Source organism: Loxodonta africana, chromosome X (genome assembly GCF_030014295.1).
Source record: "Loxodonta africana isolate mLoxAfr1 chromosome X, mLoxAfr1.hap2, whole genome shotgun sequence".
Taxonomy (NCBI): domain Eukaryota; kingdom Metazoa; phylum Chordata; class Mammalia; order Proboscidea; family Elephantidae; genus Loxodonta; species Loxodonta africana.
The window spans coordinates 82,065,106-82,080,448 of NC_087369.1; the positions used below are offsets into that span (position 1 = coordinate 82,065,106).

The 15,343-nt window shown below is 40.6% G+C and overlaps 1 protein-coding gene across 6 annotated transcripts in view; it reads right to left on the reverse strand.

The window, feature by feature from the left end:
* HDAC8 (histone deacetylase 8) overlaps positions 1-15,343 on the reverse strand; it is a 307,901-nt gene that overhangs the window by 48,362 nt on the left and 244,196 nt on the right. Inside the window, exon 10 of one of the 6 annotated variants that reach the window (XM_064278561.1) lies at positions 14,574-15,047. The exons of the other annotated variants lie outside the window; for them this stretch is intronic. Within the exon in view, the coding sequence (XP_064134631.1) occupies positions 15,039-15,047 (9 nt within the window). The 3' untranslated portion in view covers positions 14,574-15,038. Of the gene's footprint in view, positions 1-14,573; positions 15,048-15,343 lie in introns of those variants that run through there. 6 annotated transcript variants of the gene reach the window in all.

Below are 15,343 nucleotides of genomic sequence, written 5' to 3' on the forward strand. Positions count from 1 at the left end.
GACTCTCGGTTCTGAGCAGCCCCTTTTTGTCTGCTCTCCCATTCACTTTCTAAAACCCAGTCATTGAAATGATTCTAATTATTCATGGTCAGTGGCATATCCAGGAAACACTTAGTTTACAAGCAATTAAAATACATTAAAATAGATTTATGCAGGTTGAACCTGATACTGCTGGTAAGAAGAGAGTAAATGACTTATCTCCTGGAGGGGCATTTGCTCCTCCAGGTCACTCTTTATCACTCCTTTTCCACTGTACTAGTTTGGTGCTAACATGACAAACATCCGGAGGTACGTCTTAAGGAGAGTACGCTGCGAAAGTGCAAGGAGTCCATTCCACAGTCATAGACTGCATGTGGAACCCCAGCCAGCTGTCCTATAAATGTGTGAGTGTTGCCTCTGCCCATGCCCACCCGACCATGGGGGAAAGGCTGGCTCAGCAGCAGGCAGCATGGGGCAGTAGGAAAGCTCCCGGTACTCTGATCAGAAATTAGCTTCCACTTGGTGCAACACTGGGTGTGTCATTTAAGCCTTCCAGGCTCAGTTTCCACATTGACAAAATGGGGACACAAATCACCATCTTGCCAACCTCACAGGGTTGTTTATGAGACTCAAGAGAGGTAATTTTGTGAAAAGTTCTAGAGGCTAGGCAAATGAGGGGGGTTTACTTTCATTAGAAAAACTCTTAACATGTGGCTGTTGGGTCACTTCAATGCTCGACATGTGGCAAACACTCACCAACAGATTAGTAAAAGTACACTTAGGCTCATTCCCTAATAGTTTCTTTAAAAGTCCACACAAGGGCAACTCATTACCTTGCCACACGCAAACCAACAGTGTTTTAATGTCCCTCTAACGAAGACAACAGTCAGTAACTACACACACACACCAGCCGGGTTAGAACAGACATGGGATAGCAAAAGCCTAGCACATAAAAAAAAAAGTACATAGAAATGTTAAATGGAATCCAGTGTACTCAAAGGTTTTCTGTCAGCTTTCCCCACAGCAGGCTCTGCTTCCTTGGCTTTGACTCTAGGGAAAAAAAGACTTCTTTTTATTGCTTTGAGAAACCTAGAATAATATATAGCTAAGCCATTCAGTGGGGCCAATGTCATTGGTGCAAAATTTAGAATGCACAAAATGGAAATGGCATATTTCAGCATCAGTTTTTGAGCTAAGTTTCAGTGGAACTGCGAAAAAAGGCCAAAAAGCTGGTATAAAAGCAGGGTGGGGAAGCAGAGGTCATGGAAAAATCAGTAAACTGGAGTCTACCTTGAAGGCTGGCCTTAAATTATTAAGGCCTTGAGACATATTAATGGAAACCTGTTTACCCTACATCTGCAAAAGGATCCTGGGTTCCTTCATGCTCTGTCGCCCCTCCTTGCCTTCCAGCTCACCATTCCCTTTGTAGAGAATGCCCTCTCTTAGCCTAGACCATTTCTACTCATCTTTCAAGACCCAGCTCAAATGTAACCTCTTTGAAGTCTTTGCTGACTCCTCAAAGGCAGAGTTCCTCATTCCCTCCCCTGTGCTCCCACAAGGCCTTTTACAGCCCTCTGGCCCATTCTGGGATATTTGTTTACACGCATTCTTCCTCATTGGGCCATGAGTGCAGCTCTCAGGAGCAAAAACCACATAGTATCTTTCTTAGCACAGAGAAGGGCACAAAAACAGCCCTCACTCAATGCTGGCTGAATGAGTGTTTGAGGATGCATGCACCAAGCACGTTTATTAGGTGTGCACGTGACCCAAAGGTAAGGCGCATTAAGCAATGATTTCATGTGTTATATACATGCTTCTTCAACACTGGTTTATCTACCTGATTAGGGACTACCTTGGTACTGGCAAGCAGCAAGAAACCTGTTGGCAGAGACAGTCTGACAACAGGCAATGCTTTGGGCGGCCTCCTGGTCCAGGCTATCAGCTTGGTTCTCCTAACTTGGAAACAGGAGCTAGATCAGTGCTGTTTCCCACCCCACCCCAACTCCCACGTGCTTGCTTCCCAGGAAGTTGCCCAGTAGCACAGACAGCATCCTTTTGTAAGTTTGAAAGTTCAAAATCCATCCATTACCAGAGAGGAATGGCTAAAGGGTGGAGGCTGACTGGGCCAGGGCTTCCACAGAAACTCAGCATCCACAACCCTTCTGGTTCTGCTAGTAATGAACTCAAGGACTTTGGACACATCTGGTTATCTCAGACTTCCCATCCCCCAAACAGGGAGAAGAGTGAAGATGTTGCATGAATTGAGTCAATAAAAAACCCGACTGAGATCCCCGTAGAGGGGGGAAGCAGTGGTTGATGTTGGCAGAGTCTGCAGGGTTCTGTTATTTTGGTGGTTTCTGTTTCTAAGTGTAAATCAGTCTGGCCCGGGCCGCCACAGAACTAGCACACACAGTGGCGGCGGCGGCGGCGGCGGCGGCGGCTGAGGCGGTGGAGTGGGATGGGATGCTCAGCTGCCGGCTTGCCGACAGCTGGTCTCCCATTCCAGGGTAGGGACCAGGAACAACAAGCTCTGAAGGCTGTGCCTACTGGAGCTATTTAGTATTGAAATAAAATAAAACTTGCGACAAAGTCAATCTGACACATCTTTAACGATTATTTTGCTGCACTGTCATTAGGCGTAAGTGGTAAGCAGCTCCCAGGAATGATTGTGAGTACATTACTTTCACACAGCTGAACTAAATATTTCTGAGGTCAGCCAGGACGAGGGTGGGGATTGGGGATGGTGTGTCAGAAGGAAGAGTAGAAAGCTGGTTCCAAGCCATTTCTCTGGTTCTTCTTCCTCTTCCCACCCCGCCCCTAGGTGACACTCTTCCACCCCTAATTGGGGAACAGAAAAAAGACCTAAAGAGGGGCTGGAGGCTTGAGTAGCTAGCTCCTTTCTCCAGCTAGGGAGAGGCCACTCTGAAAGCTCCTAGGGCTAGGGAACCTGAGATGTTCAGGGGGCTTCAGGCTGCTTAGTCCCTGCTTTTCTATAAGGCTCGAAATTCTACCAAGCAGCCCTAAGCCTAAAATGTATACGCCTAATGCATTTTTTTTTTAATGCATATGCCTTCTTTGGATCCTGATTTGTGCAAAGGCTTTTTCAAGAGAACTGGGTAAAACTTAACAGAGACTGGTATTAGATGATATTAAGGAATTAATTTTGTTGGGTTTGATAGTAGTACTGGGGTTATGTGCAATAAAAAGTTCCTTATCTATTAGAGATAATATTTATAGGCCATCAGCTGTAAAATGATATGATACCTGGGATTCACTTTAAAATACTTCAGAAAAAAATGGAGGATAGAAGAAATAAGAATACAAGAAGGTTGATAATGGTTGAAGCTGAGTAATGGGTACATGGATGTTCATTACACTATTTGCTTTGTATGTTTGAAAGTTTCCATAACAAAAAATTTAAATTATTATAATACTCTAGACTGTTAATAATACCTTGAAGATGCAGGCAGCTACCAGGAATGGGATTTTGGATGACCAGAGCAAGGAGGGTGGGCAGTGTATGTCGGCCCATGGGCCACTTTTACAGAGTGGGAAGTCCTAGATGCGGTGAGGAAGTGTGTGTGTGTGGTGGGGGGTGGAGAGTTCTGAATAGTCAGAGGACAGTCTCAACAGAGGATAGTTCTGGGGGAGGAGGCAGGAGGTGAAAAAAGAGAGGAAACAGTGTAATAGGCACTCATGTCCATGTTTTAGGGCCCCCATTAGCCTGTAAGCTCCTGGGGGTTGAGGCCTGTATCCTTCTTGTCTCTGTCTCCCCTAGAGCTCTCAGGATATTAGTTTTGTTTTGTCCCATTCATTTATTTAAAAATATTTATTGAGTGCAGACCACAGCCAGGCAGTACAAACCTGTGGGTGTGGTAGGCAAACGGAATACAGCAGTGAATAAAACAAAGCCCCTGCCCGAGGGAGTTGACATTGTAGTGAGAGGAGAAGAACAATAAATAAGCAAAAAACTAAGTATATAATGTCAGAAGCTGATAAGTGCTGCAAAGAAAAATAAAGTAGGGTAAGGGGGATAGAGAATGCTGGGTGGTCGTTCAGAACTAATCTTGCATGGCACTTTGGTTTTTATGAGGTTTTTCGGGTCCCCTCTGCAACCTTGTGGCCTGTATATACATTTTAACCTCATTCTTAATTCTCACCCCCTAACCTGACCAAAAAAAAAAATTTTTTTTTTTATTTTAACCTGACTAAAAGGAGCCCTGGGGGAGCAGTGGTTAAGCACTAGGCTGCTAATGGAAAAGTTGCCAGTTTGAACCCAGGAGTTGCTCTGTGGGTGAAAGATGTGGCAGTCTGCTTCGGTAAAGATTTACAGTTTTGGAAACACTATGGGGCAGTTCTACTCTGTCCTTTAGGGTCGCTATGAGTCGGAATCGACTCGACAGCAGTGGGTTTGGTTTTGTTTTCTTCAGTTACCAAAGGGAGAAATGGCTCCATTTGTTTCATTTTTTCAGTTTTGTTTGGGTCTGTTTTCAACTCTATGATGATGATAATAATAATCACATTCACACTTGACATTTATTGCATAGACTCTGGAGCCAGGCTGTGTTTTAATTTTGACTCTACCTAGCTAGCTGTGTGATTTTCGGCAAGTTACTTAAACTCTCTGTGTCTCAGTTTTCTTATCTTGCAAATGGAGATGATTATAATACTATGTATTAAATGAGATAAAGGTCTTCAAACCACCTAGAATAGTACCTGGCATATTGTCGTCAGTGTTGCTGTCGAGTTGAGTCCTATTCATGGCAACCCCATGTGTGCAGAGTAGAACTGCTGCATAGGGTTTTCAAGGCTGTTGCCTTTTGGAAGCAGATCACCAGGTCTGTCTTCCAAGGCACCTCTAGGTGGGTTCAAACTGCCAACCTTTTGGCTAGTAGTCGAGTGCTTAACTGTTTGTGCCACCCAGAAGCCTACCTGGCATATAGTGAGTGCTTTATATAAGGGTTTGCTAATATTATTTATTATTTTGAGCCAGGGACTGTGCTAAATGCTTCATTTATTTATTTACGTTTACTGAGCACCTGCCAGGTCTCGGCCCTGGAGAAGGAGTGCCTTCCTGGAACTTACATTTGACCTAATTTTATCCTCACACGATATGGGACACGTATTATACATATCTCCATTATGTAAAGAAACAGGTGAGGCTTAAAGATGCTAAGTAACTTGACTAAGCCACAGAACTACTAAGTTGAGAATTAGGATTTTATTTCTGGTCTTTGTGACTCCAAAAACCATTGCTCCAGACCAGGGGTTGGCAAACTATAGCCTGCTGGCCAAATTTGGCTCTCCATCTGTTTTTTTTTTCCTTGAGATATAATTTACATGACACAAATTTTACCCGTTTAGAATGCACAATTCAGTTTACTTACAAGTAGTATGTTTACAAGTTGTGTAACCATCACCCACCACAGTCTAATTCCAGAGCATTTTTATCACTCCAAAAAGGAACCCAATACCCATTAGGCCGTCACTCCCTATTTCCATATCCACCCAGCCCCTGGCAACCACTAACCTACCCTTCTGTCTCTATAGATTTGTCTATTCTGGACATTTCATATAAATGGAATAATACAATATGTGGCCTTTCGTGTCTGGCTTTTTTCACTTAACGTAATATTTTCAAGGCTCATCCATGTTTAGCATGTATCAGTACTTCATTCCTTTTTATTATATACAATAATATTCCATTGTATACATAAACCACATTTTGTTTATGCATTCATACATTGATTGACATTTGGGTTTCCACTTTTTAGGTATGAACATTTGTGTACAAGTTTTTGTGTGAACACAAGTGGATATATATCTAGGAGTGGAATTGCTCCGTTATAGGGTAAGTCAATGTTTAACTTTTTTGAAAAAATGCCCGAATGTTTTCCAAAGTGGTTGTACCATTTTACATTCCCACCAACAGTGGGTTTCAATTTCTCCACATCCTCACCAACACTTGTTTATTGCCCATTAAAATTTTTTTTTAAATTACTTATTTTGCTATTGTTGTTGAGAGTATACACAGCAAAACGTACACCAATCCAACCATTTCTGCATGTACAATTCAGTGACATTGATTACATTCAAGTTCTGCAACCATTCTCACCCTCCTTTTCTGAGTTGTTCCATCCCCCATTAACATAAACTCATTGCCCCCTAAGGCTGCTATCTAATCTTTCAAGTTGCTGTTGTCAGCTTGACCCCATATATCCCTTGCCATCTACTCGATTCTGACTCATAGCGATCCTATAGTACAGAGTAGAACTCCCCATAGGATTTTCAAGGAGTGGCTCGTGGATTCTAACTATTGACCTTTTGGTTAGCAGCTGAGCCCTTAACCACAGCACCACCAGGGCTCCTTGATTCCATATAGGTAGTTCTTAAATGAGCATAATGCTCAAGGCAGACATTTTTTACTAGTTAAGCTAAACTATCGTTTGATTTTAAGAAGACAAGGGATAGTTTTAGTTTAAGTTTTAAAGATTGTCTCAGGACAATAGTTTCTGGGGTTCATCCAGCCCCCATGACTCCAGGAAGTCTGGAATCCATGAGAATTTGATCGGAATTCTTCTATGGAATCTTTGATCAAAATGTTCAGTAATGGTAGCCGGGCACCATCCAAGTTCTTCTGGTCTCATGGCAAAGGAGGGAATTGTTCATGGAGGCAATTAGCCACACATTTCATTTCTTCCTCCTATTCCTGAAACTCCTTCTTCCTCTGTTGTTCCAGGTGAATACAGACTAATGGATGGCCACTTGCAAACTTTTAAGACCCGAGGCACTACTCAATGAACTAGGAGATAGAACAGAAGCACTAAACATATTATTAGGTCAATTAACTGGGATATCCCATGAAACCATGACCCTAAACCTCCAAACCAAGGAACTAAATCCCATGCAGTGTTAGTGTTTGGTTGTACCTAAAGAGCCTCAGCAGCTATCTTTTTTTTTGGCTGTTGTTGTAAGTATATCTATCACACAACTTTTGCCAATTCAACACTTTACAGGTGTACAACTTATTGACAGCAATTACCTTAGTCAGCTCTGCAACCCTTGTTGTTGTTAGGTGCTGTTGTGTTGGTTCTGACTCATAGTGACTGTATGTATGACAGAACGAAGCACTGCCCAGTCCTGCGTCATTATCACAGTTGTTGCTATGTTTAAGTCCGTTGTTGTAGTCACATTGTCAGTCCATCTCATTGAGGGTCTTCCTCTCTTTTTGTTGACCCTCTACTTTATCAAGCATGATGTCCTTTTCCAGGGACTGGCCCCTTCTGAAAACATGTCCAAAGTATGTGACACAAAGTCTCGTCGTCCTTGCTTCTCATGAGCACTCTGGCTGTACTTCTTCCAAGACAGATTTGTTCCTTCTTCTGGCAGTCCATGGTATATTCAGTATTCTTCACCAACACCATAATTCAAAGGAGTCAATTCCTCTTTGGTCTTCCTTATTCATTGTCCAGCTTTCGCCTGCATATGAGGCAACTGAAAATACTGTGGCTTGGCTCAGGCACACCTTGGTCCTCAAAGTGACATCTTTGCTTTTTTTAACACTTTAAAGAGGTCTTTTGCAGCAGATTTGCCCAATGCAATACACTGTTTGATTTCTTGGCTGCTGCTTCCATGGCTGTTGATTGTGGATCCAAGTAAAATGAAATCCTTGATAACTTCAATCTTTATTCGTATATCATAATGTTGCTTATTGGTCCAGTTGTGAGGATTTTTGCAACCCTACCCCTAATCAAAGCAATTTTTCCATCACCATAAACTGAAACTCAGTATTCCATAAGCAATAACCCTCCTCTTTCCCCTCCCTCCTGTCTCTGGTAACCACTAATAAACTTTTGTCTCTATGCATTTGTCTGTTCTTGTTTTTTATATGAGCAAGGTCATACAATATTTGTCCTTTTGTGATTGACTTACTTCACTCAGCATAATGTCTTCAAGTTCTATTCATATCGTAGCATGTATCAAGAACTTTATTTCTCCTACTAGCTGAGTAGTATTCCATTGTATGTATGTACCACATATTGTTTATCCATTCATCTGTCGATGGACATTTAGGTTGTTTCCATCTTTTAGCTGTTGTGAATAGTGCTGCACTGAACATTGGTGTACAAGTCTCTGAGTCTCTGCCTTCAAGTCTTTTGGGTATATACCTAGGAGTGGAATTTCTGGATCATATGGTAATTCTACTTTTAGCTTTCTGAGGAACTGCCACACTGTTTTCCACAGCAGTTGTACCATTCTGCATTCCCGTCAGCAATGGATAAGTATTCCCATTTCCCCACATCCCCGTCAACATTTGTTATTTTCTGCTTTCTTTGTCTTAGTCATCCATCCTAGTGGGAGTGAAATTGTATCTCATTGTGGTTTTGATTTGCATCTTTCTGATGGCTAATGGCATTCTGTATGTTTTCATGTGTTTGGTGGCCATTCGAATGTCCTCTTTGGTGAAATGTCTATTCAAGTCCTTTGCCCATTTTATGATTGGGTTGTCTCTGTTGTTAAGTTGTAAAGCTTCATATATATTTTGGTAATTAGATTCTTATCGGATATATGGTTTCCAGAGGTACTCTGCCAGTCAGTAGCTTTTTCACTTTTTTTTAGTAAGGTTGGTAAGCAGTCTTTTCACTTTTTTTAGTAAAGGCTGTTGATGAACAAAAGTTTTTAATTTTTATGAGATCCCACTTATTTTGTCTTTTGGTGTTTGTGGTTTTGTTATTATATTAGATAATCCATTGTTAAAAGCTAAGCCCAACAGCCTTGCCTCTGCATTTTCTTCTAAGAATTTATGGTTTTAGATTTCACATTTAGGTCCTCAATGAACTTTGCATTTGTTTTTGTGTATAGTGTGAGACATGGATCCTATTTCCGTTTTCTGCATGTGGAAATCCAATTTTCCCAACACCATTTATTGAAGAGACCCTTTTTTCCACCATCGAATGGACTTAGCACCCTTGTCAAAAACCAGTTGACTGTAGATGTGTGGGATTATTTCTGGGCTCTCAATTCTATTTCATTGGTCTGTATGTCTATTGTTATACCAGTACCATGCTGTTTTGATTACTGTAGCTGTATATATTGTCTGTCAAAAATGAGTAGTGATTTTAAGCATCTTTTTATGTGCTTATTGTCCATTTGTATATCTTCTTTTGAGAAATGCCTGTTCAAGATCTTTGTCCATATTTTAATTGGGTTGTCTTTTTATTATTGAGTTGTAAGAGTTTTCTTTTTAAATATTCTGGATACAAGTCCCTGGATAAATGATTTGCAAACATTTTCTACCATTCTGTGGGCTGTCTTTCAAGTTTCTTGATAATGTTCTTTGAACCACAAAAGCTTTAAATTTTGATGGAGTCCAATTTATCTATTTTTTCTTTTGTAGCTTTGTTTTTGGTATCATATTGAAGAAACTAATCCAAAGTCATGGAGATTTACACCTGTTTTCTTCTAAGAGTTTTATAGTTTTGGCTCTTACATTTAGGTCTTTGATGCATTTTGAGTGTTTTTCTTTTTGTATATTGTATGAACAGGGTTCCAACTTCATTCTTCTGCATGTGGATATCCAGTTGTTCTAGCACCATTTGTTGACAAGACTATTCTTTCTTCACTGAATGGTGTGATGGTTAAGGTTGTATGAAAACTTGGCTGAGCCAAGTTGGCAGTTATGTAATGATGCAATTTGGCAGTTCTGTAACGATGTAGTTATCCTCCATGATGTGATCTCATGTGATCAATCAGTTGTAAGGGGTGTTTCCTTTGGGGTTTGGCCTGGATCCGGTATATATATGGACGTTCTGGCAAAGCTCGCTTGCTTCCTCTGAATTCTGCATCTGGCTCATCATCATCTGACCTCTGGTTCTTGGTACTTGAGCCTGGTGCCTGCCAATCTTGGAATTTGTCAGCCAATGTACCCTGTGAGCCAGCAGCCTACCATCTTACCTGCTGACCTTGGATTCGTCAGGCCCTGCAGCTACGTGAGTCAGGAGACACCTCCACCCTGATGCCTGGCCCACGAACTTGAGTCTTGCTGGACTCTACAACTGCATGAGCCATTTCCTGAAAGAATTCAAATTAGTATTTTGATAGGGATTACATAGAATCTATAGATAAATTTGGGGAGCACTGCCGTCTTAATAACATTGTTTTCCAATCCACAAACATGAGATGTCTGTATATTTATGTACATCTTCCTTCATTTCTTTCAAAAATATTTTATAGTTTTCAGTGTACAAGTCTTGCAATTATTTTGTCAAACTTATTCCTAAATTTTTTATCCTTTTGATGTTCTTTTAATAGGAATTGCTACTATATAGATATACAATTGATTTTTGTATATTGATCTTCTATCCTGCAAACCCTTGCTGAACTCACTTGTTAGCTCCAGTAGTTGTGTGTGTGTGTGTGTGTGTGTGTGTGTATGTGTGGATTCTTTGGGGGCATTTTTTACATAGGATCATATCATCTACTAATAGAGATAGTTTTACTTCTTCCTTTCCAATCTTTATGCCTTTTATTTATTTTTCTTGTCTGACTGCTGTGGCTTGAATCTCGAGTATAATGTTGAATAGAAGTGGTAAGAGTGGACATTCTTGTCTTGTTCCTGATCTTAGGGGGGAAGCTTTCAGTCTTTTTTTTTTTTTAATTTTTATTGTGCTTTAAGTGAAAGTTTACAAACCAAGTCAGGCTGTCATACAAAAACCTATATACACCTTGCTATATACTCCTAGTTGCACTCCCTCTAATGAGACATCACACTCCTTCCCTCCACTCTCTATTTTTGTGTCCATTCGGCCAGCTTCTGACCCCCTCTGCCCTCTCATCTCCTCTCCAGACAGGAGCTGCCTACATAGTCTCATGCATCTACTTGATCCAAGAAGCTCACTCTTCACCACTTTCTATCCCATAGTCCAGTCTAACCCCTATCTGAAGAGTTGGCTTTGGGAATGGTTCCTGTCTTGGGCTAACAGAAGGTCTGGGGACCATAACTTCTGGGGTCCTTCTAGTCTCAGTCAGACCACTGAGTCTGGTCTTTTTACAAGAATTTGGGGTCTGCATCTCACTGCTCTCCTGCTCTCTCAAGGGTTCTCTGTTGTGTTCCCTGTGAGAGCAGTCACTGGTTGTACCCAGGCACCATCTAGTTCTTCTGGTCTCAGGCTGATGTAGTCTCTGGTTTATGTGGCCCCTTTTGTCTCTTGGACTCATAATTACCTTGTGTCTTTGGTGTTCTTCATTCTCCTTTTTTGTTCCTTTATTCCTTCATTATACCCTCTTTGGTGTTAAATAAATACTTTCTATTGTACCTTTTTTAATTCCTTTGTCATTTCTTTTAATACATATTTTTAAAATTATATTCTTAGTGGTAACCCTGAGGTTTACAATTAACATCTTAACATAACAATCTCATTTGGATTAATACCAATTTAACTTCAATAGTATACAAACACTTTGCTCCTATAAAGCTCCATTCCCTCAACACCTCCACCCCATACTGCTATTGCCATACGAATTCCATCTTTATACATTGTGAACTCATCAAAACATTTATAATTAGTGCTTTATGCAGTAGTCTTTTGAGGCATATAGGAGGAAAAAAGAGCTACAAGCAAAAATACATATAAAGTCGCTGTCAGTTGGAAAGGACTCGACAACACACAACAACACGCAGTTACCCTTACTGGTGCTCTGTCTTTCTATAGATTTGAGTTACTGGTCAGTGTGCTTTCATTTTAGCCTGGTGGATTCCCTTTAGCATTTCTTGTAGCCACATATTCTCTCAGTTTTTGTTATCTGGGAATGTCTTAATTTCCCTTTCATTTTTGAAGAATAATTTTCCTGGATATTGAATTCTTGGTTGACAGTTTTTTGTTGTTGCTTTTATTTCAGCACTTTGAATATGTCATCCCACTGCCTTCTGGCTTCCCTGGTTTCTGATCAGAAGTCAGTTAATATTATCGAGGATCCCTGGTATGTGATGAGTTGTTTTTCTCTTGTTGATTTCAAATTCTCCCTTTGTATTTTGAAAATTTAATTATGATGTGTCTCAGTGTGTATCTCTTTTTTGAATTTATCCTATTTTGAGTTCATTGAGCTTCTTGGATGTGTAGATTAATTTTTTTAAATCAAATTTGGTAAGTTTTTTTTTTTGCCATTATTTCTTCAAATATTCTTTCTGCCACTATCTCTTTCTCCTCTCCTTCTGAGACTTCCATTATGTGGAAGTAATGATGTCACACATTTCTCTGAGGCTTTGTTCATTATTTTTTATTTCCATTCTTCAGACTGGATAATACCAATTGACTTTTCTTCAAATTTGTTGATTCTTTCTTTTGCCTGCTCTAATCTTCTGTTGAGCCACTCTAGTAAATTTTTCATTTCAATTATTATACTTTTTAACTCCAGGATTTTTTTTTTTAATTTTCTATCTCTTTATTGATATTCCTCATTTGGTGAACCATAGTTTTCATGCTTTCCTTTAGTTCTTTGAACATATTTAAAATTGCTGATTTAAAGTCTCTGTTGTGTTGCTGTTAGGTGCCATTCATTCGGTTCTGACTCAGAGTGACCCTACAGGACAAAGTAGAACTGCCCCATAGGGTTTCCAGGGAGCAACCAGTGGATTCCAACTGCCGACCTTTTGGTTAGCTGGTAAGCTCTTAACTGCTACACCACCGGGGCTCCAAAGTATTTGTCTAGTTAGTGCAATATCTGGACATTCTCAGGGACAGCTTATGTCTGTTGCATTTTTCCTATGTATTGGCCATACTTTCTTATTTTTTGCATGACTGATAATTTTTGTTGAAACTGGACATTTTAAATTATATAACGTGGCAACTCGGGAAATAAGATTCTCCTTCTCCCCAGGGTTTGTTGTTGTTGCTGGCGGTATTTGTATGTTTAGTGAATTTTCTGAATTTGTTTTGTAAAGTATGTATTTTTTGTTGTGTGTGGCGATTGAAGTCTCTATTTGGTTAGGCTAACGGTCAGCTAATGATTGGACAGAGATTTCCTTAATTCCTGGGGCCAGTACATCTCCTAGTGTTTGCTGAGGGGCTCTGCATGTATGTTGGGGTGTGTCTTCAAGATTCAACCAGTTGATAATTCAGTTGAACATTCAGTTGATAATTCTTTCTTAGCCTTCACTTCGTGCTTGCACAGTCTCAAATTCAGCCAGAGGTGAGAGCTTAGGGCACTCTCAGGTCTTTCCCTGTACATGTGTATGGCCCTGGAAACCCTGGTGGTGTAGTGGTTAAGTGCTACAACTGCTAACCGAAAGGTCAGCAGTTTTAATCCACCACATGCTCCTTGGAAACTCTATGGAGCAGTTCTACTCTGTCCTATAGGGTCACTATGAGTTGGAATCAACTTGACGGCAGTGGGTTTGGTTTGGTTTGGGTGCATGGTCTTTTTCATTCCCAGGAATATGTTGAGTTTTTCAAAGCCCCTATGGACGTTTTATTTTATATTTTATTATTGTACTTTAGATGAAGGCTTACGGAACAAGCTAGCTGCTCATTAAACAGTACACATACTGTATTATGACATTGGTTACCAACCCCACGACATGTCAACGCTCTCCCTTTCTCAACCTTGGGTTCCTTATTACCAGCTTTCCTGTCCCCTTCTGCCTTCTAGTCCTTGCCCCTGGGCTGATGTGCCCCTTTAGTCTCAGTTTGTTTTATGGGCATGTCTAATCATTGGCTAAAGGGTGAACCTCAGGAGGAATGAAGTCACTCCCCTATGAACATTTAATTCCCTAGCTTTTCCTTCTAAGATTTTTGGTTAGCCTATTGTTTGCCCCAATTGTTATCTACTGCCTTAGATAGCTGTGAAATTAATCATTTGCCTCTAATTTTTTTTGACAAATGCCCCCAGAGAAAAAAGTTTTTCACCCTGAGCAAGCTCTGAGTTAGGCCAAGTAAAGAAATCCAGATATTGAAGCCATATAGGTCAAATAATCACAATTCTCTGGGCACTCCAACTGTTTGCCCCCTCTGGTGGCTGCCAAACTGATACTTTTCACCACGATTGTGAGCTCTTGGTTTTTAAGGCTGTTGCCTCTGCCTATTTTTGCAACGTTTAACTGTGCTCATGAAGAACTTGTACATATATCAAGAGGCAGTTGTTCGGACAGAACAAGGGGATACTGAGTGGTTTAAAGCCAGGAAAGGTGTGCGTCAGGGTTGTATCCTTTCACCATACTTATTCAATCTGTATGCTGAGCAAATAATCCAAGAGGCTGGACTATATAAAGAAGAACGTGGCATCAGGACTGGTGGAAGACTCATTAACAACCTGCGTTACGCAGATGACACAACCTTGCTTGCTGAAAGTGAAGAGGACTTGAAGCAATTGCTGATGAAGATCAAAGACCACAGCCTTCAGCAGGGATTACACCTCAACATAAAGAAAACAAAAATCCTCACAACTGGACCAATGAACTGAGAAAAGACTGAAGTTGTCAAGAATTTCATTTTACTTGGATCCACGATCAACACCCATGGAAACAGAAGTCAAGAAATCAAAAGACCCATTTCATGGGGCGAATCTGCTGCAAAGGACCTGTTTAAAGTGTTGAAAAGCAAAGATGTCACCTTGAAGACTAAGGTGCGCCTCACCCAAGCCATGGTATTTTCAATCACATCATATGCACGCTAAAGCTGGACAATGAATAAGGAAGACTGAAAAATAATTGACACCTTTGAATTGTGGTGTTGGCGAAGAATATTGAATATACCATGGACTGCCAAAAGAATGAACAAATCTGTCTTGGAAGAAGTACAACCAAAATGCTCCTTAGAAGCAAGGATAGCGAGACAGCATCTTACATACTTTGGACATGTTTTCAGGAGGGATCAGTCCCTGGAGAAGGACATCATGGTTGATGAAGTACAGGGTCGGTGGAAAAGAGGAAGTCCCTCAACGAGATGGGTTGACACAGTGGCTGCAACAATGGGCTCAAGCATAACAACGGTTGTGAGCATGGCACAGGACCAGGCAGTGTTTCGTTCTGTGGTGCGCAGGGTCGCTATGAGTTGGAACCAACTCTATGGCACCTAAAAACAACATTTTTGCAAATGAAGTTTTATTGGAACACAACTGCACCTATTAATTTATGTATTGCTTATGGTGGCTTTCATCCTGCAATGTTAGAGATGAGAAGTTGGGACAGACTCTATATGGCCTGCAAAACCTAAAATATTTACTATCTGGCCCTTTATAGAAAAATCTGTGTGGCTCACATTATATTTCTATTGAATAGCGTTTCAGTAGAAATATAATGTGAGGCACATATGTAATGTAAAATTTTTTGAGTAGCCACATTAAAAAGGTAAAAAGGAAGAGGTGAAAT